Source organism: Ylistrum balloti, unplaced genomic scaffold, assembly GCF_031769215.1.
Source record: "Ylistrum balloti isolate Yb309-2 unplaced genomic scaffold, AGI_CSIRO_Ybal_v1 Utg370902, whole genome shotgun sequence".
Taxonomy (NCBI): Eukaryota; Metazoa; Mollusca; class Bivalvia; order Pectinida; family Pectinidae; genus Ylistrum; species Ylistrum balloti.
The window spans coordinates 364,948-389,457 of NW_026782512.1; the positions used below are offsets into that span (position 1 = coordinate 364,948).

Here is a 24,510-nt window from a genome sequence, read left to right on the forward strand (position 1 = left end):
TCGGCCTTGGTCTGCCAATAACTGAAAAAGCCTTAACAGTCATCTGACTATAAAGACCAATAAGTGATATATAACAACAGTAATGGGAACACTTATTAAATGATTTAAACAGTTCAGATAAAATAGCAGTTCAGGCAACAAAAACAAGGCTTTTCATTTCATTTTCCTAACATTACCACAAAATTTCACAAACATTTCAATCATGATACAAATATCAGCTGTTCCTATCATGCCAAAGTTTGATAATGCCAAAAAATCACACTTTTTCCACCAATTTTCAGCTCAATACCACCATTGGACCTGAAGAAGTTTAAAATCTGTTTTCAAGAAATGACCCTGGTGACCATATTGAATTTTGAACAGGCTAGAAAAATTTCAAAAAATATTAGGCATGCTTTTAACCTAATCTCATTGGTGGAAATTGAGAACTTGTTTGAAATATGAGAAGTCTTGCACATGACCGACCATAACAGGCAAAACCTGATGAGTATTGGTTAAAAAGTGACCAATAACGCACACAAAACTCCTTAGTTCTAATTGGTTGCTAGTGGCAGCATTTGTGTTGCAGAGAAACATCTAGTTTTCAAGGAAAAGAAAAAAAACCAAAACTTGGTATAGAGATTTTAATTTACAGATCCTGTGTTTAGTTTTGCAAACTCTTGACAAAAAGCTGTTGACTTCCTCCAAATGTAGAATCATCAGATGAGTTGGTAAAATCCCTATGATCATCTACTATAAAACACAATCCAGACAGTGTCATTCTTAAAATTTGCATCCCTTATGGAGGCAAGTCTAATTCAGCACTTGAACATGTCAGTCTATTTCACAAGCTTCAAGTTCTTGGTGATCTGTAAAATTAAAGTATATCATTACCTCTACATTGTCTATCCTATCACCCTTCTATGGGTTATTCTAGTAAAAATATCTACTTAACATCAGGGCTCCAAAATATATCACATCTATCCATGGTTCATTTTCATGATTATTGCATGGTGATCGTCCTAAACAAAATCTTAAGTCCTAGGATGGGATAGATGTTTTAATGAAATAACCCTAATAATATTGTGTGTTAAGCTACCTCACTTTATCTACCAGTAACTTGTAATTCACAGGAATAAAAACAGTTTGAAATAATGGTTGACTTTTATAGCTCCTATTCTTTAATGTGTTCAAGAATGAAACAAAACTTTGGAAAGATTCCTCGATAAAAAAGAAAACTAAAAGTCTGTTTCATGACAAAATATCTAAACTTCATAGCCAGTATTTAACATCTAGCTGTTTCATCATATTAAATCACATCCTGGTAATTTGTCCATTATCATAATAAAATGGTTACAACAAGGTTATAGGGTATTCAAATTGTTCTGATGACTATGAATTTAATACTGTATTGTACCTCCTCAAACTTGTGTATCTGCCTGATGAAGAAGTCTCCATAACGACGAGCTACTTTTGTGTCGGCGATGTGGATCATGTCCTGCAAGCAATAGAAACAAATATAAAAATTGCTGTTGATCAAGTTTCAGGGGAATGAGACATAATACTGCTGTTTTTAGTGTAAGGTACAGTAAAACTTGCATGTATCAAACACGCTGGAATCGAATATATCAGATGAGTCAAAATTTTTTATTCAGGCGCAATTTTTCTCCTTTTTTTTTAACTTATTAAACATGTATGATTCCATCTCTTCTAAATTCTACCAAATTCCCTGCAACCTTTTTTTCATTTTATGGTATATGCTCTTACACTGTGGTTCATTGATGTTGCAGTGGCATTCACATTTTCACAACCTAGCTCTGTGATATCGATGTTATTACAATGCACAATGTTCATGAGTACATATTTATTGAGTTTTCTTTCAAAAATTGTTGACGGGACTTCTTAGTCTTGAAGATAAAAATGTGAGTACAATATTCATATTCCTTTAGGTATCAATATGACTAATTTACATGCATGAAAGTTGACTTGTATCCACATGTGTGCTGCATTGATGACCATTTCACATTTATTGTTTCACAATTGTACTTGTAACTGTTTATTTAAATAAAGACATTGTTAGTGTATAAAAATATCATGTGTTTTTATATATATTCATTACTGTCGCACACATGAAAATGAGGTCAGTCTTTATAGCAGAATATCTCAGTTCATAAAAACATATTTCATTTGGCCCCATCAACTTATTGGTTTTTTACTGTATATTATACTACAACCAGACCAAAATTTCCTTCCAGCATTTATCAATCTCTCTGATACTAGGCCATTTCTAATCCCTTACATTATAATGCCTTCACAATGAATTTCTATCTCCCTGTCTCAATTCTTTTATATTGATTATCTCCCTTTCTCAATTCCTCTTATATTGGTTATCTCCCATTCTCAATCCTTCTTATATCAATTATCTTGAGTGTATTTGGTTAAAAGATGCTGTTATACTAAATACCAAAGGGTGAAATCTTTTTTGCAGCATACCTCATAGCAAAGTCAATGACATCATCAAACAAGTACACCCTATTAGCGAGTGCTTACCTTGTCAATGTAGAAGTCCACTTCTGATGCGGATTGAAACTCGCCATCAAGTCCACTTGTTCCCTTTGTCCAAACCAAGTTCTTCATCTTGTGCTAAAATAAGATAACAAATAAATAAATAGTGTCTCCTTATTCAAGTCTGAGTGGAAAGTAAAATTAGGGTTAGGTGTCACCAAATTTATTAAATTATCAAATCTTAAATTTTTACAAGAGTACCCTTAGTATCAACACTGTCTTAAAACACCAGTTCACTGGCATCAAGACCAGACACCAATGTTTACAGGAAGATAGTTTACAGACAGTGATATTGTCAGCTTCTAGCAACTAAACATGTACACTAGATATTGATTCCTTTCCTACTACTTCTGTGCAGGAGGTAGGTATATACCAATCAATATGATGTTTGAAGTGCTATGAGAGACAGCTTTGAACTAGTCATGACTAATTCATCAGTTTTTACAGAACTTGGCATCAATTTTAATCCACATGTCGAAGATTATTCCGTACCTTAAAGCACATCAAGTGAGTTCGGAGCTCATCCTCAGACTGAAAAGAAATAAAGAGAACTTTGCAAGTGAAACCAGATAAAGGTAACAAGTAGAATATCTGTAAACCCCTCCCCAATTTCCTGCACAATGTGGTAACCATTATGTTTACCAAAGTCATAAACATGTTTTTTTCCGTTATGCCACAGGTATATAAACTGCAGGGAGCAATAGGCTATTGTTAAACTTCTACCATGCCTTTTTGTAATTGCCTTGAAGTAACCGCAAAAATCAAGAAGATTCAATTGTGATTCATATTAAAAGGTATGATTAATTAAATCCGTGAGAGTGCTATTTTTATTGTATTTTTCAATCATCCTGTACACAATTACAAGTGACGGTTCTACACAATCTGTTTCAGTCACAAACATGCATTTTGTTCCATTTTTTTTTCCCTCCACATATATACTGCACTGGTATATAAGCTGTGCGTCCGATCAATGAGGAAAAAAGTTGTGGCTTATAATTAAGAAAATATGGTAACTGGTTTGTAACTGCTAATCGTTTGAAAATTGGTGATAAAACCTATTGTAGAAGAGTAGCTCTCTTGTTGGAGAGGGTGAAGTCATGCATGGAAAAATATACTGGTGTTTCATGCTTTCTGTACTCGGTACTCACCATGTCCATGAAAACTGCTAGCTTTGTCAATGGTAGAGTGGTGTAAAGCTTCAGATAGCTGAAAAAAAAAACATAAATAGTTTCATAATTTAAGGACAAGATAACATTTATAAATTTTAAAATCTACCAATATGAAGGCTTTTTCAGTTATGCGATTTCCAAAAAAACTACTTTACGTTGAAAGGTAATGATTTTTGTAACGATCTACATCACTGAAATAATTCATCATAGTGAGGTAAAATATACATCATGATCTGTGATCAACAGATAAAGAATGTTCAACAAAAGTTTTTCCTGGCTCTGAAATAGACAAAACTAGGTGTTTAATCCTAAACTCAGCTTCCACCAAAAGTTTCAGATAACACTTGTTACTTTTGATTAAGAAATAGCATCTCTGCTATTGCAAATTAGGTTTTGGACCGAGGCCTTTGGGCAAAATTGCATTAAATAAAGCACACACAAAAATGTTGTAATTTACACACAAAACGTAAGTGTCTACATTATGAACTCACCTGCGTATGGTAGGTAACACTATCTGTTGTCTCACTTCCTCAAGAAAAACTTTCAGCTGAAGCTGAAATGGCTCCTACAATAACAACATTCACTATTACATACAAGATACCACTGTATCATATACAATTAAATAATCAGTCACTTTGAAATTTGTACTTGTTTTAGACCAAAACGAATAAAACCACTTATTTGGTATCATATGAATTATAAAATCTGTTAAAAATTCTAACTTAAAAAAAAAAAATTTCAGAAGATGCAAATGCAAATCAGTTTACAGTTTATTTCAAAGTTTTGATTTTACAATGTTGTTTACCTGTAAAACAAAAGCACTTTATCTTTGTAAATAACAGCCTGTAACATACCTTATGGTTGATGACTGCCATGGCATCATAGTTGGGTGGGACCGGCGACAGGAATTTTGGACAGGCAAAGGAAAAGTTTTGTTGGAACTCATCCTGGTCTCTGGAACATCAAAGGTTTCAATCAACAAACAAATCAGAGAGTGTATATGATACTGAAACAGAGTAGTCTTATAACCATAGCAACAGGAGTTTGGTTAATTTATATAACAAGCTATAGCAAAGCCCATTGATAAAGTACCTGAATAATTTTTCCATCCAAGAGTATTCATGTCAATCTGGACATCATCAACTTGATGCTATTAACCAATTTTCTTTTGCATACCTTACACTTCTGTGATCTAAACAATTTCTCAAGAGTTCATTGCAGGGATGATAAAAAAAATTATGATAGTATAGTATAGGCCCACAATAGTTAATTACTGAACTAAATGTGATGCAGAAATCACTGAAGTTTGAAGCAGTGACACACTAGTACATGTAATGAGTATGGAACAACATATCTGCCGTGGATACATTACCCTTTCTGCATTCGCAATGTTTTATCAGCAAATTTCTCCCTGAGCTGTGAGTGGACACTTTCATCAATACGCATTGGGTGGAGGACAAGGCAGATAGCCAACAGAGTATACATCTTATCATTCATCTTGGAGATCTGTGAAGAGTGACATAGATAGCTCTATCTGTGATATGTACCATAATAAAAATTTACAAATCCAAATATCTGAAATCTCAAAAATCTAAATATTCAACATATTGACATGAAAATGTCCTTTATAAATTCTCTCAGACCAAATTGGGATAGAATCCAGGCATTTCTACCTAAGAAGAATAATTTTAAATAATTTGTCCTATTTCCCCTAATGGACCCCACTCCTCCTGCCCTACGGAGCCAAGATCCACCATTTATATAAAATGGATTCTTCTTCGCCCAAAACATGCTTCAAGCTAAATTGAGATAACATCCAGGTATTCCTACGGAAGAAGAAAGATTTTACAGAATTTTGCTCTATTTCCCCTATTGGGCTCTGCCAAAACCCAAAGTTTATTCAAAACCGATTTCCCTTCACCAAAGCATGCTTCAGACCAAATTTGGAGAATAACCTAAAATTCCTTTAGAACAAGATACTTTTAAAGAAACTGAAAGATTTTCCCCTATTGGGCACCATTCCTCTGGCCCCAAAGGGTTCAGACCCATCACTTATACAAAATTTGTTCCTCTTCACCTAAGGATGCTTATGACCAATCACTTCTTAGCCAATCAGAGAATGGCAAATAAGTTGGATATTTACTTTCTTTTGTCTTCGCTTATTTGCCCTTTTGTCAGCCATTCAATTTTTTTCCAAATTGTTCTGAAAACTGAGCATGCAGAATGAGGGACCAGGAGGGACTGATGGATGAAATTTGAGAATAAGCAATAACAAACTTTAACTGTCAAAATCCTTGATGTCTGTCTGTTGTTTATTTCGTTTTTCTATTAAGTTACTAAATTGATCTTGAACAACCTGGGATTGAGAGGAGTGTACATTCTTACGAAAAATAGTAATAAACTTTAACTGGCAAAATGCAAGATAGATGCCTGTCAGCTATACTGATTTTCTAATCAGTCCTGAAATTGATCATACACAACTCGGGACAGAAGAATCATCCTGTACTTAAAAAATAGAGATAACAAACTGAAACAGTCAAAATCCAAGATGGCAGCCTGTCTGTTCAATTTGGCTCGATACATAATTTTATCTACTTCGCATACACCAATCTATTATACCTGATCATAGAGCTGAGCCCTTGTCTGGAACATCTGTTTTGTCCTCTGGATGTATAGAAGGATGTTGGAGAAAGTACGAATGGCATCCTGGTAACGCCTCATCATCAAGTAAGCAAAACCAACATAGTAGAACGTAGTGATCTGGCAGGCTGGTACTCGAGAGTACATGTTCTGGAAAAGTAACAACTTCATAACAATTCACGAATGATGAGACATTTTTGAAACATTTTTAAAGACATCAGGAATTTCAACAAATCATGTACTGTACTGTATAATTGGTAATATTGATTTTGCCTTATTACACGTCCATAAACAGAGTACAAAATTAAATATCCAGTGAACATTTCTACACTGAATGAAAATTTGAGAAAATGTTGTTATACCTGTATCATTGATACCAGCTCATCAAACAAATATATGTATGAAATTTATTACCAGTGAACTAGCCCAAACCAGGACAACCGTAGATATTAGAAGTGCAAAATTAAACAACTATACATTAAACCAAAACATCAAATTATATTAAATATTAAAGAAAAACTATAAAGCACTATTTCCACTTCATTACTGCCACGTATAGCTACAGCACACGTGCATTTTGTAAGTCAATCAGTATCTACAAATAACTGTTATTCATACTTAGTAAAAAAAAAAGAAACAATTTTGTACACTTTGCAGTCAAGAAATAGACTCTTCACAAAGGAATGGGATCAATCAATGAGAATCAATTCTAAATCACTACGAGTTGAATACCTTCTTGTTAAAGTCGATACACTCTAGACACTTGAGAGCCTGGTAGTAGTCTCCTAGGAGAGAATGAAGCCTCAGAAGCCCAATAAGGCTGAAGTATCCCAACATTTTGTACAGAGAGTGTTGTCCAAACTCCCCTGCCACGCTGTCAGGATCACCTGCAAATGAAAAACAGATTCACCTTAATACCATGAGTCAGGACAAACATGAGATACAAGGCATGGTGTTAGCCCTGTAATATCAGTTTCCTGTAATGAGTCCCTTCCCTGATTTTGAATCAGATATGTGCCAGCTCATGGAGGAATTATGGAAGATATGTAATAGAATCCTGAAATATATGCTTATGTTACATCACATTAAATCATAAAGCAAGGCATGGATCCTTTTTCTTGCAGTAATTATATATTTTAATCATTTCCCTAAATTAAGTATTGAAGGGCAGATATGATACATGCTTCACAGAAAACAGTGACAACTGTACACTATTACAATAGAATGACCTACCTCCACTGGTATAGACCTCCAGCTGCCTGTTGATGCTCGACTTCTCAACCAATGAATGCAGAACATTCAGCACACTGTGTACATTCCATATCTAAACAACAAACATCATCCTTAATTGATAATAATAGGTATGAAGACTGAGTATGAAAATACTAAGTAAAAGGCAAAGAAGATGGAAGTAATGTTTGTATGTTCTTAATATGGACATGTGACATTAAAAAAAACCGTTCCATTATATTGTCAAAATTGTTCTGTATATAAGTATATGGTTTAAATATAATTTATTTTTCATAGAAAATATGATAACAGCTGATAAGCTTGTTTCCTAAATCTGATTTGAATGTATCATTTTTTTATGTTGTTTATAATTGTTTAAATATATAGTTATTGAAAAAAATGACATCATGTTTTGCATTAGGATATCACAAATCAAGTGACTGTCAAAAATGAAAAGAATTTTCCAACCTTGAAAGAAAATGCTGACACTAATCAATGGATCATGATATTAACCTGACTTAACCGTTCAGTAACCAAGTAAAATAAGTGATATATACCTTGGGGTTCGCTCTGAGATAGGCGATTTCTTCCTCTGATTTTTTAGTGACTTTACAGCGGTAGATGCTGAAACACTGAAACTGGATCGACAAAGAAACAAGTTTAATACAATAGTAAAATACTGTAATTACCTAAACATCCTGATTTAAAGAACTATCTATCAAATTATTTATCAGAAAAAGTCATCCACAAATAAGATTACATCCTTATTTAATTCATTTACCAATCGGTGAGACAGGTTTCCCTACTACTATGCCACTGTTATCTATTAAAACAAGTTGCACTGGAAATGCTGTAAGTGTTTTTTGCTGATGTTAAGCCATATCCGCTTTCATCACAGTGATTTAATTGGTAGTTGAAATCTCAATTCATTTTCATTTTTATGGACTCAGACCTTTATTGAAACAAGCTGAGCTCCTTTGGAACAGAGATTTTTACAGCCAAGATTTATTTAAATCTAACCAACATTCAGGTAAAGAGATGTTGGAGGAAAAGGCTGCTGGAAAGACACTGGATTACATCTATACTTAGTAAATAATCGCTATTGTACAACTATGTACAGGACATCAAATATTGATCAAATCCTTAGCAGTTACAGCTTTCTTTTGATGGATTAACTATCAGGAGCATCACATTCTTTTAATAGTTATGACAGTTGTGGAAACCATTGATAAAAATTTGAAATTGTTACATTATTTCCCTCGAATACTAGGAAAAACAAGAAAGTAAGACAATCTATTGAGGTATAGATGTACAAACCTGGTAGATGAACTCATCAATGATATCCCACAACCACTGGTTAGGTAACTCCAACGGGACCGGGCCTTCTGCGTCTATTGTGAGAGTTAAAATAACACAGGTACTTGGTGAATTATAATATAAGTATAAAGTAAATGTGTACACAGACATGAGAAGATAATTTAACCAAATCAAGGGGGTTTTCAGACATTTAGTTTTAAAGCTTTGTTTGTTATCCTTGGTTATTAAGACTTGAGTTGAGGTTGTGACACAATCCTTTAAAATATATTTTGTGTGATACATTACAGCTGCCATTTCTTGTCATTACACTTAATTAAAATGAGTAACTAAGACTTCTTACCAAATTCCATTCATGACTACTATTAGCAATTAATTAACTGCAACAGCTTTTCAAAAATATTTATCATTCAAGTTTTATATTCAACATACTTATTGATACCTATGTAGACAAACCTACCCAATAGAGCACTAAGTTTATACCCACTATATCTGTTCTTGCAAAACATTTTAAACAAGCAATTGAAAACTGGTAAAAGGAAAATATTCATCAAACTGAAAATGCTATTCATTACATAGTAGTTGTGACGAGTAAATATGTTACACACTTATTAAGGAAATCACTTGTTAATATGGCAGCAATTTTACAAAGATGTAATGAAATGTTGTACAACATACTTGTAAATTAATAAATAAACGAAAGAAATCCAAGATTCCGTTGTGATTTAATCTTGGACTCCTGTTTTTCCTGTGGGACTTGACAACACAGTATAAACCCTATTTATCTCCCAGGAATCGGACTACTTTTAAGAATACATATTTGTAAATTAATAAATGAATGAAAGAAATCTTAGATTCCGTTGTGATTTAATCTTGGACTCCTGTTTTTCCTGTGGGACTTGACAATGCAGTATAAACCCTATTTATCTCCCGGGAATTGGACTACTTTTAAGAATGCATTAAACTCTCGGCATTGAAATAATTCCAGAACCCAAGTTTTATCTCTTAGTAATGAGACTAGGTTTTAACAAGAGGCCCATGGGCCTTAACGGTCATCTGACAAAAAGCAAGCCAAACCTAGAAAGTGGGTTGAGGTCATTCATTTGAACAAACTTGGTAGCCTCTCCTCCAAGCATCTTACAGGCCCAATATCAGCACTCATGGACTTTTGCTTGTTGAGAAGAAGTCGTTTGTATATTTTAACATATTTGACCCCTGTGACCTTGAAAGTGGGTTGAGGTCATTCATTTGAATAAACTTGGTAGCCTTTCCTCCCAGCATGCTACAGACCCAATATCGGCACTCATAGACTTTTGCTTATTGAGATGAAGTCCTTTGTATATTTTAACATATTTGACCCCTGTGACCTTGAAAGTGGGCCAAGGTCATTCTTTTGAACAAACTTTGTAGGGCTCCATGCCAGCATGCTATGGGCCAAGTATTAGCCCCCTAGGCCTTCTAGTATTTGAGAAGAAGTTATTTAAAGATTTTGACATATTTGACCCCTGTGACCTTGAAAGTTGTTCAAGGTCATTCATTTAAACAAACTTGATAGCCCTTCATCCCAGCATGCCACAGGCACAATATCAGCAATCTGAGCCTTTTGGTTATTGAGAAGAAGTTGTTTAAAGATTTTAACATATTTGACCCCTGTGACCTTGAAAGTGGGTTGAGGTTATTCATTTGAATAAACTTGGTAGCCTTTCCTCCCAGCATGCTACAGACCCAATATCGGCACTCATAGACTTTTGCTTATTGAGATGAAGTCCTTTGTATATTTTAACATATTTGACCCCTGTGACCTTGAAAGTGGGCCAAGGTCATTCATTTGAACAAACTTTGTAGGGCTCCATGCCAGCATGCTATGGGCCAAGTATTAGCCCCCTAGGCCTTCTAGTATTTGAGAAGAAGTTATTTAAAGATTTTGACATATTTGACCCCTGCGACCTTGAAAGTTGTTCAAGGTCATTCATTTAAATAAACTTGGTAGCCTTTCCTCCCAGCATGCTACAGACCCAATATCAGCACTCATAGATTTTTTCTTATTGAGATGAAGTCCTTTGTATATTTTAACATATTTGACCCCTGTGACCTTGAAAGTGGGCCAAGGTCATTCATTTGAACAAACTTTGTAGGGCTCCATGCCAGCATGCTATGGGCCAAGTATTAGCCCCCTAGGCCTTCTAGTATTTGAGAAGAAGTTATTTAAAGATTTTGACATATTTGACCCCTGCGACCTTGAAAGTTGTTCAAGGTCATTCATTTAAATAAACTTGGTAGCCTTTCCTCCCAGCATGCTACAGACCCAATATCGGCACTCATAGATTTTTTCTTATTGAGATGAAGTCCTTTGTATATTTTAACATATTTGACCCCTGTGACCTTGAAAGTGGGCCAAGGTCATTCATTTGAACAAACTTTGTAGGGCTCCATGCCAGCATGCTATGGGCCAAGTATTAGCCCCCTAGGCCTTCTAGTATTTGAGAAGAAGTTATTTAAAGATTTTGACATATTTGACCCCTGTGACCTTGAAAGTTGTTCAAGGTCATTCATTTAAACAAACTTGATAGCCCTTCATCCCAGCATGCCACAGGCACAATATCAGCAATCTGAGCCTTTTGGTTATTGAGAAGAAGTTGTTTAAATATTTTAACATATTTGACCCCTGTGACCTTTAAAGTGGTTCAAGGTCATTCATTTGAACAAACTTGGTAGTCCTTCATCCCAGCATGTCACAGGCCCAATATCTACACTCTGAGCCTTTTGGTTAATGAGAAGAAGTTGTTTAAATATTTTAACATATTTGACCCCTGTGACCTTGAAAGTGGGTTGAGGTTATTCATTTGAATAAACTTGGTAGCCTTTCCTCCCAGCATGCTACAGACCCAATATCGGCACTCATAGACTTTTGCTTATTGAGATGAAGTCCTTTGTATATTTTAACATATTTGACCCCTGTGACCTTGAAAGTGGGCCAAGGTCATTCTTTTGAACAAACTTTGTAGGGCTCCATGCCAGCATGCTACAGACCCAATATCAGCACTCATAGATTTTTTCTTATTGAGATGAAGTCCTTTGTATATTTTAACATATTTGACCCCTGTGACCTTGAAAGTGGGCCAAGGTCATTCATTTGAACAAACTTTGTAGGGCTCCATGCCAGCATGCTATGGGCCAAGTATTAGCCCCCTAGGCCTTCTAGTATTTGAGAAGAAGTTATTTAAAGATTTTGACATATTTGACCCCTGCGACCTTGAAAGTTGTTCAAGGTCATTCATTTAAATAAACTTGGTAGCCTTTCCTCCCAGCATGCTACAGACCCAATATCGGCACTCATAGACTTTTGCTTATTGAGATGAAGTCCTTTGTATATTTTAACATATTTGACCCCTGTGACCTTGAAAGTGGGCCAAGGTCATTCTTTTGAACAAACTTTGTAGGGCTCCATGCCAGCATGCTATGGGCCAAGTATTAGCCCCCTAGGCCTTCTAGTATTTGAGAAGAAGTTATTTAAAGATTTTGACATATTTGACCCCTGTGACCTTGAAAGTTGTTCAAGGTCATTCATTTAAACAAACTTGATAGCCCTTCATCCCAGCATGTCACAGGCCCAATATCTACACTCTGAGCCTTTTGGTTAATGAGAAGAAGTTGTTTAAAGATTTTAACATATTTGACCCCTGTGACCTTTAAAGTGGGTCAAGGTCATTCATTTGAACAAACTTGGTAGAGCTCCATGCCAGTATCCTCTGTGCCAAGTATTAGCCCCCTAGACCTTCTAGTATTTGAGAAGAAGTCGTTTGAATGAAAAGTTTACGGACGGCGCACGGCGCACGGCGCACGGCGGACGACGACGGACGAAGCATGATGACTATAGGTCATCGGACCCTTCGGGTCCAGATGACCTAAAAACACACTGGTCTCTTAATGATGAACCTTGTCCATGTTTTGAAAAAGAACTTTGTGTTAAACAAATTGGCAGGTATTTTTGAAGAATTCAAATATTATATAAAACCAGAGAAATATTGATACAATTTGTGGCCTCATACTTACTCAAGATGTAGTTAAATAAATTACAGTAGTTGTAGTAGGATTCAAATCTTTGTTCCAAGGAAGGTCCATTCTACAACAAATTGGAGAAATAATCAATTAAATAAATGCTCATTTTTTTGTTCAGTCATACGTGATATTTTCGTTTTAATTTTCCCCATCAGAATTGCCTGCATAGATGACTTGGTTCCTTTTAAAATTGAAATTTACAACAGTTATATACAATAATGTGACAACCTACCTGAACCCTTGCATAAATGTGTCTGTAGTAGAGTTCTTTGTACAAGATCAGGAAGATGTGATCTGGAATATTATCAACAGACTAAGTGAATAGATTTGTACAGTAAGTATCTAAAAGGATACAAAGTAGATTCTACTACATCTCATGATGATAACTAAATATTAAATACACTTATAGCTGGTTCAATAGTTTCACATAAAGGACACATTCAGGAAGACATGTAATATTCAAACCAAAAATTAGCATGCTGATTGTTTTGGAAAAGGAATTAACATTAATGAACATTGTTTTCTTGGTTGACATGACAAATCTGAACTTGTATTTCAAGATACATGACATTTCAAGTGATAAATAAGATCTTTGATTTGAGTTTTATGAAGCAGATAAGGTTAAAAAAAAAAACTTTTTCATGTGCTTTCTATATTTCTCACATGTAATTAGTACTCTTTCAGGACACAAAGTTCATCAATATGAAAAACCAGGCTTAGGAATACAACAGCTGTTATTTAACAAAATAAATTACCATTCCCAACAATTGGTGCCACTACTTCTGCATCTGGCCATGGAGAGGTCTTGAAAAACTTGTCTGTAAGCTTGTTAAACCTAAAGAAATTAACAAACAAGATATTACCATTTCTACAAACTAAACACAGCACCAAGCTCACCTGTTTCTCACAGACAAGTTTAATAATTTGAACAATTAGCACCAAATTGAAATCTTGATGTATACTGTAAAATCTCATATTTTTGTGGAGCTCAAATTTTGTGGTTTTCCAAAAATACTGTAAACATTCCATTGGTTCTTGATTTAGTGGTTACATGTTCCATTAGAAATCTTTTGGTACAAAAATCCATGTCAAGTTTTATCTCTGGATTATTTCATGGCATATAAATTTGTATATTTAGAGTACCCAAACATTTAACGAAAATAAATTCTCAACAAAAAATAAATGCTTTTACAATAGGTGAGGTAGAAATACAATTAACATTAAAATCATCCACCTACCCATTCTCATAGGCATTTTGTATCTCAAAAATGTTCTGTTCATGGACACTTTTATGAAAGTATTCAAAAAAGCTCTTGATGACATCTGGGATTATGTAGGTTTGTGCCTGGTACTGTCGCTCATACTCTAGGTCCTGTCTGGGGTCTCCTGCAAACATTGTATCAATTGTAAACTGAACGAACATGTACCATATATAAAGTGTATATCCCTCCCCAACCAAACATCTCATATTAAGAGTTAAACATATTATACAGCTTGTGATAATTAATATTACTCTCCATGAAGCTTAGTTGGAAACTGCAAAAGGATAAACTCTAATAAACTTTGTGTTAATTATGAATTTGGTACACTGCACATCATCTAATTATGATCAATGTTTACACAAAGATCCTAGTTTAACTGTGGGCAAAGTTATGCTCCGGACATGAAAAGACGAATGGACATAGTGGCGATTATATGCTCCCTGCAAAATTTTCTCATGAACTTAAATAAAAAGTTTAATATTGACTGTTTTTATAGGCCATTTAAGTAAAGTGTGTTTTTTAAATATTTATTTACATGTATAGCTGATTTAAGGTAAATTACCTACTTGCTAATTCCACAAAAATCTAGCATTGAAAATATGACAGAAGGGCATCTTTCAGTTATATCAACCATAATTAGATTAATAAAACACTCGTTTTTACATTACCATTAAAATTTCAGCCAATATTAATTAGATATACAGTTGTATTGACTTATACAATGGAATAAATATAGTTATGGGAACAGCTAAAACAAGGAATGACCAGAAACAGTACAGTGACATCATGATCATGACACAGTGAAACTATAGCTGCAGTGATATTCTCATCATTAGTGGACATCTAGTACTGTGGTAATGGGACAGTAGCACACAAATGTAAATATAAAACATATTTTACTGAAAAATAAAAGTTAATCAACCAGAGCAAATATCAGCTAAAACTTGATAATTAATTTTGTATGTAAACATATGTGTTCTTGAAAAATACAAATAAACAAATTCAAATATAGACCTTTGCCAAATCAAATTCTTTGGAATTTATATATATGAAATGGACGCTTCAATTTATTGTTTTAACCATTATGTTATAATTAAATTTCCTTCAACATTACTTTGCTTTGTGAAAGAAACTCCCACATACCAGTGGTAAGAGCCAGAAATTGTTGCAAGCAATATACTTATTTGACCTTTAACCTAATGCATTGTATATTGAGCATATAAGGAAACACCTACCTGTGTGCTCATATTCACCGCCAGGGTAAGCTGGATAATACTGTTGAAAAAATATATTGAAGTCAGAAAATGAAAGAGTCACACTTACTTCCACTTAAGTAGAAAAAAGGCATATGGTTAAAGCATTTCAAACATGCAATCTTTTTCAATCTAAAAAGTGACTTACTTAAAAGAACATATACATACCAAATACAAAAAGAACAAAAAATATCAGCACCTAGAAAATGGCAAAAGGAATTTTTTCTTGACTCATACACATTCTTTCGGATAATGTTTAACAGAAATTCATGACCTACCAATGAACTAATATGCTACATTAAGAGAATTGATTTCCTCTGATATCAGAGATTGCAATTAGTGAAGTAGAATACATCCAAATAAAATCCATGAATTTCCCAACCTGGCTTGAACATGATTAGTTTTCATTTTACATTTAATTTCAACTCTATAACCAAACAAAACCATACAGTATCAAAAGTGTTAATTTCAGTGTATGTACGCTTAAAAATTTAATCAAATGTTATATCTCCTAGAAAGATTTTTTTTATTTGTTCCTGAAAATACTAAGAGTTGATGGTCTATCCAACAGAATTATTTCATTTTCTCTTTAATGATACGATCACCAAAACAACTTATTTTACATGTTTTAAAATTATAAGCAAAACCTGTAAAAAAAATAACATCCCATCATCAGCTGTAGTCATCAAGGACGATAGTTTTTAAGGAAAATGGCAATTTTGTACGTTGTTGTTATTATGGTACACTTGATTAAAACTGCTTCTCTCTCATATAATAAACTTGATCAGAATGACTGGGTATACTTTCTTACTAGACTTTTATTTTATACATGGAGATACTTTTTTGCTGTTTTGCATGCACAGGAGAGTTGATGTGCCACTCGATCGAAGTCAAAACATATTGTAACACAATGGGAAAATCACCCCCCCCCCCAACCCCCAAGGATGATTGTGTCTAAAGATACGATAAGATAAATATGAAAGTCATTCTCTTCCTACAAAGTCGTTTCGACAATGTATTCTGAGCTACAAATTTATCTGCATCCAATCCAAAGTGACGGAGAAGAAATTTGACATCTTCCGTTGTGCTAAAAATAGCAGAGGAATGGAACGCATACTGTAATACTTCATCGGTACATCCTTACATTAATATCATCATACACTGTAAAAACTAACGTTGGATAACTTATCGTGAACTTCTATCAATATCGCAAATGATATGTAAATTGTTTCGCTTACATCTGGATTAAATTCCTCGCTCCACATGGCGTAGAAATTTAGGACCGGCAGACCAAAAAAACTTAACTCCAAAGCGAAAGAGTTCCGTGTCAGGTTTTATCAAGAGTTATCTACCTTCACCTACTAGGACGTTTTAGATTTTGACTCGTATTTCAAGTGCCAGTGCCTTAAATATCTGAGGTGATGACCTTGATAGGGGTCGTGACCATTCCTTGAAACGACTTTAATAGCCATTATCCAAACATACTACAGATCCAATATTATGACATGTCTTTCTTACTATTTTTTGAAAAAGATTTTTACACAATTTAACGGTGAGCTCCAGAGATGTTCAAATTATTTTATCTATAATGATTCGAATAGAGTAAAGTGTGCAAAAATATCTTTGTATCTTCAAGCATCAGTCTTTCAAACTTATAACACATCTACAATGTAAACTTGAAGCACGGGCTTAGTTTATATCTATATGCATGGTATTCAACACTTTTCACAAATCAGATCACATTATTGAAATTATTAAGACCCTTAGCTTTTTGGTAAATTAATTGGTTTCCATATTTGCCCTGCGACCTTGAATATGTTTCAATTTACTTAGGTATTCTGTTTACACACACTTAGTCTAGCTTCATCCCAGGAACCTATTGGCTACCGACCAAATATCAAGATTCTCAAGGCCTTTTGGTTAATCTGAATTCATTAAAAGTTTCAACAAACTTCATCCATGTGGCCTAGCATTGCATACTGTTTAAGGTCCGTTAATTTTGCAAACTATGTTAGGCTTTATCCTAGAAACCTATACCAGCCAAATATCTTTATTAACAAATTTCACTTATGACTTTGAATAGGGTTTTCTCTAACATTTAAAGATTTTAAAAATATTTCCGCCAAATATGATTCTTTACATTTTGATCAATAATATCAATAAGGTTTGAAGGTTTTAACCACTTTGACACTTTGGCCCTTTTGGCCAGGTGAGTTAATAAAATTATATTCTAAACAGTACATATAATGTACTTTTTGTCAGTTATTCACTGAATATATATATAATATCGCTGATATACATGTAGAAAACAGTTACAGTGTTTATTACAGGCAAATGTAAATACAAGCAAAGTCAAATGGTACATTCATGTTCTTTTTTTAATGAAGAAAAGACATAAACTACAAACGACAGGAAAGAAAGATCAAAATCGCTTTCTCAAAAAATAGTGACACAGAATAAAAGTTGAAGACATTGTGTATGTGTCTGCTACAGTCTTTACCTCTTCATAGTATATAGTATTACAGTTGCTCATGTTTAGAAATTTATTATGATTTTCTGTTGTACAGACTAATAAGATCACTATAAGAAATCTTAGGTGTATTATAAATATCTATATAACCATATTCACAGCACCTGACATGTCTTTAATTATTTACATGGTATATAGCACACTAAAAAGCTTACATTTAAATATTACTACAAAAAAACATTAAATTAATGTACCAAGCATGTATATTTCATTGTACAAATAAAATCTTAAACTGAGTTTTCATTTCAAAACAGATTTTATGAAAGCCTTATAAAGATACTTTTATCACATACTTCAGTAACTCGGAAATGCCAATGAAATATGCTTCCGAATAAATATTACATGGATAAATTCAGTGGACAACAGTATGATCACATGAGAACTAACTCTATCTGTCAGTAAATGTTTAACATGGAACAGGCTGGAGAATAAAACGAGATCCCAGAGGGATCTTGCCACCAACCATTATTTGATCACTGTATGCTCTTTGAATATTGGATCTTTTCCCTTCTTTTCTCATCTCTGTATTTGCTCTTAATGATAATACATTAAAACAATCCTTTGCAGAAATAGCAATGATAATCTTTATCTGCAAAATTCCAAATGGCCACCTGGAAGTCATTCCAAAATCAAACGAGCACAAGGAGAAACCAAAGGGAACATACACATGAAATTTGAGAGATGGCTGCTTTCGGCCATTTTATTTTTCTGATCAGTCCCAAACTCAAACAGGCTCAATTAGGGACCTAAACGAACATGTAGAAGAAATTTGAGAAAGATCTATAAAGTAGTTCAGTGATAACAAACTTTCAAAGTCAAAATCCAAGATGGCCGCCTTTTGGCAATGGGCACAACTAGGGACCAAGGGGGACCTACATATGTATATTGAGAAAGATCAATCCAGTACTTCTCAAGAAAAAGAAACAAAAACAAAACAACCGACAGACCACGGACACAGAAAGATTTTAATAAAATAGGCATTTGAGATGAAAACTCCAATTGTAGCATTGATCTTGGCCGAAAGAACCAGAGAATTTATAAATTCACCCCATGATGATAGTTACACAAGCTATTCAAATCCAGACAAGCATTTTGAGAGAAATCTATTGTAATAAAAGGTCTTCCTGAAGCATTCAAAAGCATGAAATCAAATCTTGGAGAAAAAAGAAAAAGTCAATTCACATGAAATGTGGGAGTAAAGCAAGAGAAATGCAGTCAAGATGAAAATTGAGGAATGACAGACGTGCAGAAGTTGAGAGTATAGGTCACCTCACAAATATCAACACCAGTAAAATGTAACTGACACACGACAAACAGGCCAATATTAATAAGACTTTAATATCCTTAAATCTTAAAAATAACCAAGAATAACATTTGTTTAAAAACAACAGGTGATGTCAAATGAAATATATGGTAAATGAAGTAGAAAATATACTGTTTAGAGTCTGTAGGACGGTTGGCTACTAAATCTATATGTTTTATCTATATATGTGCCATACACAGTATTTAAATGTACAATGTTCTTGAAACTGGACATAACTATTACCAATATCCAGAATTTACATAAACCATGACGAATAACACCTAAAACACACAAACTATTAACAAAAATAGAAAAAATATGATTCTAGATCAAAAATTTTTAAGTCGTGGTTAATTTTCCAGGTTGAACAGTAGTTTATAGCTTTTTGGACAGAATAAAATGAAGAAATAAACAAGCAAGTTATACATACACCAGTTGTAACATTGATATTGCACTCTACCCTCGCCTAATCAAAATTCCATGCATAGCAATAAATAGTTTGGTATAAGGTAGGTAAACAAACCTTCACATATATAGCACATTGTTTTCCAAACACCTGACCATGTATTGTGGAGACATTAACTGTTAAATGCATAATTATATGAACATGTAAAACATCACTGTATAACAATAAATTTAACTGATTTCTTTCATTATTGCAATCATATCAAATGTATCACTTTTTCGCTGAAATATTTCCAAGAGTTAAATTAATAATTACAAAAAGGAGTGATAAGTATAAGTAGAAATAACTTGTTCTACAATTGTTGTCAAATAAATAAAGTTTATATTCATAAAAAGGAAATCAACAGGTTGGAGATATCAATTTTTGCACCACATATGATAACACATGTATGTAAGATAGGTCACCTGTAAACAAAAATAGCTTCCTACCAGAATTGGTCAAGACAGTGTTGGCAATTAACGTAACTTATTTTGTAATTCTGAATTGACTTAGAATTATCAAATAACATTTGCCACACTCATAAAACAAAATCCAGAGCTGATTAACCAGATTTTACTTACTGTGTCGCTAATGTCACTGTCATTTTTGCCAGGAATCATGTACACATCGTATTTGTGTTTACAAAATTAACCGCCTCGTTTTCAAAATTATTACATGATGCTATCAGCACTAAATTTGAGAGGGGTTTCATGAACCAAAGAAGTGGTCAAGCTGGACATTTGAAATTGACTGTGAATATCAGGATAGCACAGAAACATACATGGAAGTATAAAAATCATGTAAAAGATGAATGTTTCTACCGTGATATCCCTTTAACAAAACGCTGCAAGTCGGGTAAAATTTCTACAAGGTATTAATCAATTTTAACCATTATCTGAGAAGATGATTTTTTCCAATATATAACATAGTTTAAATTACAATCAATATTGCCTTATAAATCATGTTAAGAGTATACATCACAATATCATCCTTATCAATACATATCTACTGGTGTTTTTTCTTCTTTGACTTCTCCATAGTTTGTGCCATCGGTCAAAGAAAAGAAACAAACTATAAAAGGTAAAATTTGTTTGAAAAGCTGAAATCCATCATCAGGATGTGGGTAATATAGTTCAGGTCATGAACAAGTGCTGAGACAATTTTAGCTCCTAAGGGTGATGTTGTGACATGACACTGATCTTAAATTTGGATGATTTGAAATATTGTGTCACTTAGAATAATCTCTCTGAAATACACTGTTAACTCTCTTTTTGTAGACTTTCAAGTCCTTGTGGACCAACAAGGGTGTAGGCATATCCAAAATCATTCTGCATCAACAGATTTTCTGACTTAATTGAATCAGAGGGTCCACAGATATCACCTCCACCATGATTTCCCATCAATAGAATTCCCAGTCCTTTGCATACCATGAGAGAATGTAAGTGTCTTTCTCCTGGGGCTGCAGCTGTTTGACTTTGACAGGGTCAGGGTAGACATCGTCACTCTCCTCACTATTGATGACAGACTTGAAGTTGATGAGAGGCATGTAACCTTTACCAACAGTCACCATACCTGACACCCCTTCTCCTTCAGAATCACCATTGTCATGATGACCATGAAACAATGGTAAAATCAGTTTCACAAAGAAGTCCTGATTGCTGTGACAACGGAATATAGAGTAGGGCAGAAGGGTGACTGCACTGGCAACAATAATACAACCCCAGGTGGTTCCCGCATACAGGTATTTATCTAGGACACTGAGTGCTGTTACAAGATACCGACTAACTGTAACAAGAAAGTAATATCAGTAAATTAACAAAACCAAGACATCTTGTACAGTGACATGATGTATCAAAGTAAACAATTGGTTTGTAAATAATTCATGTTTTATTTGACGTTTAATTCATCAAATGAATTGGTACATACCAATCAATTACATCTAAGCAAATTAAAACAAGCATTCCTTATTTACACATACCTTCTGAGCCTTCTGTTGTGTGGACAAATTGACTCTCAGTGGCTGGTACAAGATGGCTACAGTCGAGCTGACACTCTGCCTGTCTACTCCATGTATTCCACTTTCGCACAATTGTACCTAGTCAACATAAAATTATTGGCCATGAGATTGTACAGAAGTCATGTTCATTTCCTGAACACGAAGGTAAAGGTCATTCCATATACAAAAGTCAAGGTCATCAGATTGTACAGAAATCAAATTTGTTTGCTGAATACAAAGGTCAAAGTCATTATATGTACGAAAGACTAGATCAACAAATTGTACACAAAAGAAATATCAAGCTCTTTGAACAACTGCATGCAAAATTCAAACATCATTATATGTAAACCAAAGGTAAAGGTTATCAGAATGTACAGAAGTCAAGGTCATTGCTGAATACTATGGTTAAATAGATCTGTACACAAACAAAATACATATTAGGGCTTTTGATCAGATCCTGTATACAAAGGTCAAGATCATGAAATGTAGACCAAAGTCAAGGTTATCAGTTGTATACAAATTCTACTTCTTTCATTCAAGTAAGTTGTGTGTAGATTCCTCATTACTCTATCAGGTTACAGTTGGAAAACTTACTAGGGAAGACATAGGACCAGACAGCATCATTTCTTTGATCTGTTATATTGGTCTCTATAAAAGTACACTGTCTGCCCTGACCACTGTTGGGGTGAATCAAAATCTCTTCAGCATCCGATGTTCCAGAAATGGAGTCTTTACTGAGATCAAACACTGCAATCTGTGATTCACCTAGACCAACCCATAACTCCAACCTAAGATAAAAAGGACCATTTCATGTACTCCTAAAGATCTTCTAAAGAATTAGAAAGTTAACATTACATTCATATTAAATGTTCATGCTCAAGGGAGATTTTAAGGCAGTAGTCATAACATATTATTAAGTCAAAGGCAAACTTGTAAAGCATGAAAGGTTACCAGTACAATGTAATGACTGGGTGAAGACTGAGATACCTTACTGAGTGACGTATCAGTGTAACAGACACTTCTTTCATCCTCAGTCAACCTTCCTCTACATACAGACACATGTGATATGGACAAACAGAAATGTTATGTTTAGATATATTTGTGGTGTGGGCATCAAACAAAAGACTACTCACTTAGTACCAGATTGAACCACTGTAGCACACAAGGCACGACTCTTCAGTTTAACTGTGGTGAGAGTGTACTTGTCACGGTCATCCTGTGTTGGGATTTTTACAACAGTCAAACTTTTCTGTTCAACAGATTTGAACACAAATATAACTTGGCCTCCATTCTGCCCAGGTAAGTATCTTCCACAAAGGCACTGCTCTACATCAGCCTTGTCAAGCTGGACAATGCCCACTTCCTTTGTAGTCAGACACCTGAAACAATATACAGTCAAAATTTATTATCTCAAAATTCAAGGGACTGTGGAAAATATTTCGACTTATCCAAATTTCAACTCAAGAAGTGTATAAATAAGGTTGACTATATAACTGATTAGAGTTGAATGAAATCAGGCTACGATAGCCAGTAATAGTGCAGTTTAATCTGTTATTTGAAATGGCAGTAGATAAACAAATGAATTTATTTCTACTTTCTCCTTTTATTGTTTATTCATCCAAACAACAAAACATTAATAACAACTTCAATCAAATACATTTGTATTCCTAAATTTAACAAATCACGCACAGATAGAGACTATCAATGAAAAATGCTTTCAGCACTTCATTGTCCAAACACTAAATCAGAAGGCGTGGCTATTTTTTGACAAAATTGAATTTCGAGACAATATATGAATTTTTCCTTGCTTTACAATGGAAGGGACTGAAAAACCACTTCGATTCAACCGAAATTTCGACTCATTCGAACTTAAATTACAAAGATATAGAAGGAATAATAATTGGAACCTGAAAATCATTTTGACTCAAGTGATTTTGAGACAAGTTTCAACTGTATATTAATGTTATGTTTTATTTTGATTTCCTTATACATTGTAATTCTGTTTCCATCTCCATGGTAACAAACTAATATCTCTAATTACGGTGATAAGAAAATAAACTGATTATATCATCAGCTATTTTTCTTTCAGATTCTCAACTCTCTGATAAAAATGAGTGTGGACAAACAGGAACACAAACAATAAGACACCAAGTTCTCTTAACGGACCATTAAATGGAACAAGAGGGATAAAAATATAGTGAAAATGAAAACTTTGGGTGTTTCCTGTTTTAATCCTAAGATATCTAGGCTATACTGACAGTAAACCCACACACCCTACAACTCTACATCTCAGATCTTCACTTACTCATATACACGGACATTGTGTTTGTTGTCTACCACCCAGACCATTTCCTCTACAGCCACGAGTCTCTGTATGTGGGTTCCTGTTTCACACTTATGTGTCTGTAACCATTAATGTGCCGTTTATGACATATAAACCAATCATATAGCTATTAAACATGACATGCATAAAAAATTTGTATGATTTTATAAGCCTGTTACCAGCACACAATTGTCTAGGTCTAATGGTACAGTATCTAGAGGTTAACATCACTGCAAAAAAACATAACAATTTAACATTCTACCACACTGTTAATAAATAGGAAATCTCTAACAAAGAATAATCTATTACAGATATATAGGATACCTATTCTATAGTATTATAAGGCATTCCCTCTTGCATTATGAGGTTTCATTTCAAATTTTCCGTTACTACTGTAAAATCACCAAGTCTCATGGGAGTTTTCAATTTCCATTGATTCAAT

General features: G+C 34.0%; 2 protein-coding genes across 3 annotated transcripts in view; both read right to left on the reverse strand.

The window, feature by feature from the left end:
• Positions 1 to 609: 609 nt before the first annotated feature.
• On the reverse strand, positions 610 to 16,765 carry LOC132559383 (eukaryotic translation initiation factor 3 subunit L-like). Of its 2 annotated transcripts, none has more exons than XM_060223993.1 (19): positions 16,710 to 16,765; positions 15,454 to 15,493; positions 14,195 to 14,342; positions 13,712 to 13,791; positions 13,189 to 13,250; positions 12,951 to 13,020; positions 8,901 to 8,974; positions 8,141 to 8,221; positions 7,587 to 7,677; positions 7,086 to 7,240; positions 6,333 to 6,503; positions 5,086 to 5,219; positions 4,568 to 4,667; positions 4,205 to 4,278; positions 3,693 to 3,750; positions 3,037 to 3,075; positions 2,530 to 2,622; positions 1,397 to 1,477; positions 610 to 848 (listed from the first exon to the last, which is right to left on the reverse strand). In XM_060223993.1, the coding sequence occupies exons 1-19, from the start codon at positions 16,734 to 16,736 to the stop codon at positions 819 to 821; spliced, it is 1,608 nt and encodes a 535-aa protein (XP_060079976.1). In that variant the 5' UTR covers positions 16,737 to 16,765; the 3' UTR covers positions 610 to 818. The 2 variants fall into 2 exon arrangements, with proteins under 2 accessions (XP_060079976.1, XP_060079974.1); XM_060223991.1 differs by lacking the exon at positions 16,710 to 16,765 and adding an exon at positions 16,119 to 16,318.
• Positions 16,766 to 17,831: 1,066 nt separating this feature from the next.
• Positions 17,832 to 24,510, reverse strand: part of LOC132559385 (leucine-rich repeat serine/threonine-protein kinase 1-like) — a 46,818-nt gene continuing 40,139 nt past the window's right edge. The window contains exons 29-33 of the mRNA XM_060223996.1: positions 24,051 to 24,148; positions 22,879 to 23,124; positions 22,340 to 22,533; positions 21,728 to 21,844; positions 17,832 to 21,534 (exon numbers count right to left, since the gene is read on the reverse strand). Of these exons, the coding sequence (XP_060079979.1) occupies positions 21,149 to 21,534; positions 21,728 to 21,844; positions 22,340 to 22,533; positions 22,879 to 23,124; positions 24,051 to 24,148 (1,041 nt within the window). The 3' untranslated portion in view covers positions 17,832 to 21,148. The remainder of the gene's footprint in view (positions 21,535 to 21,727; positions 21,845 to 22,339; positions 22,534 to 22,878; positions 23,125 to 24,050; positions 24,149 to 24,510) is intronic.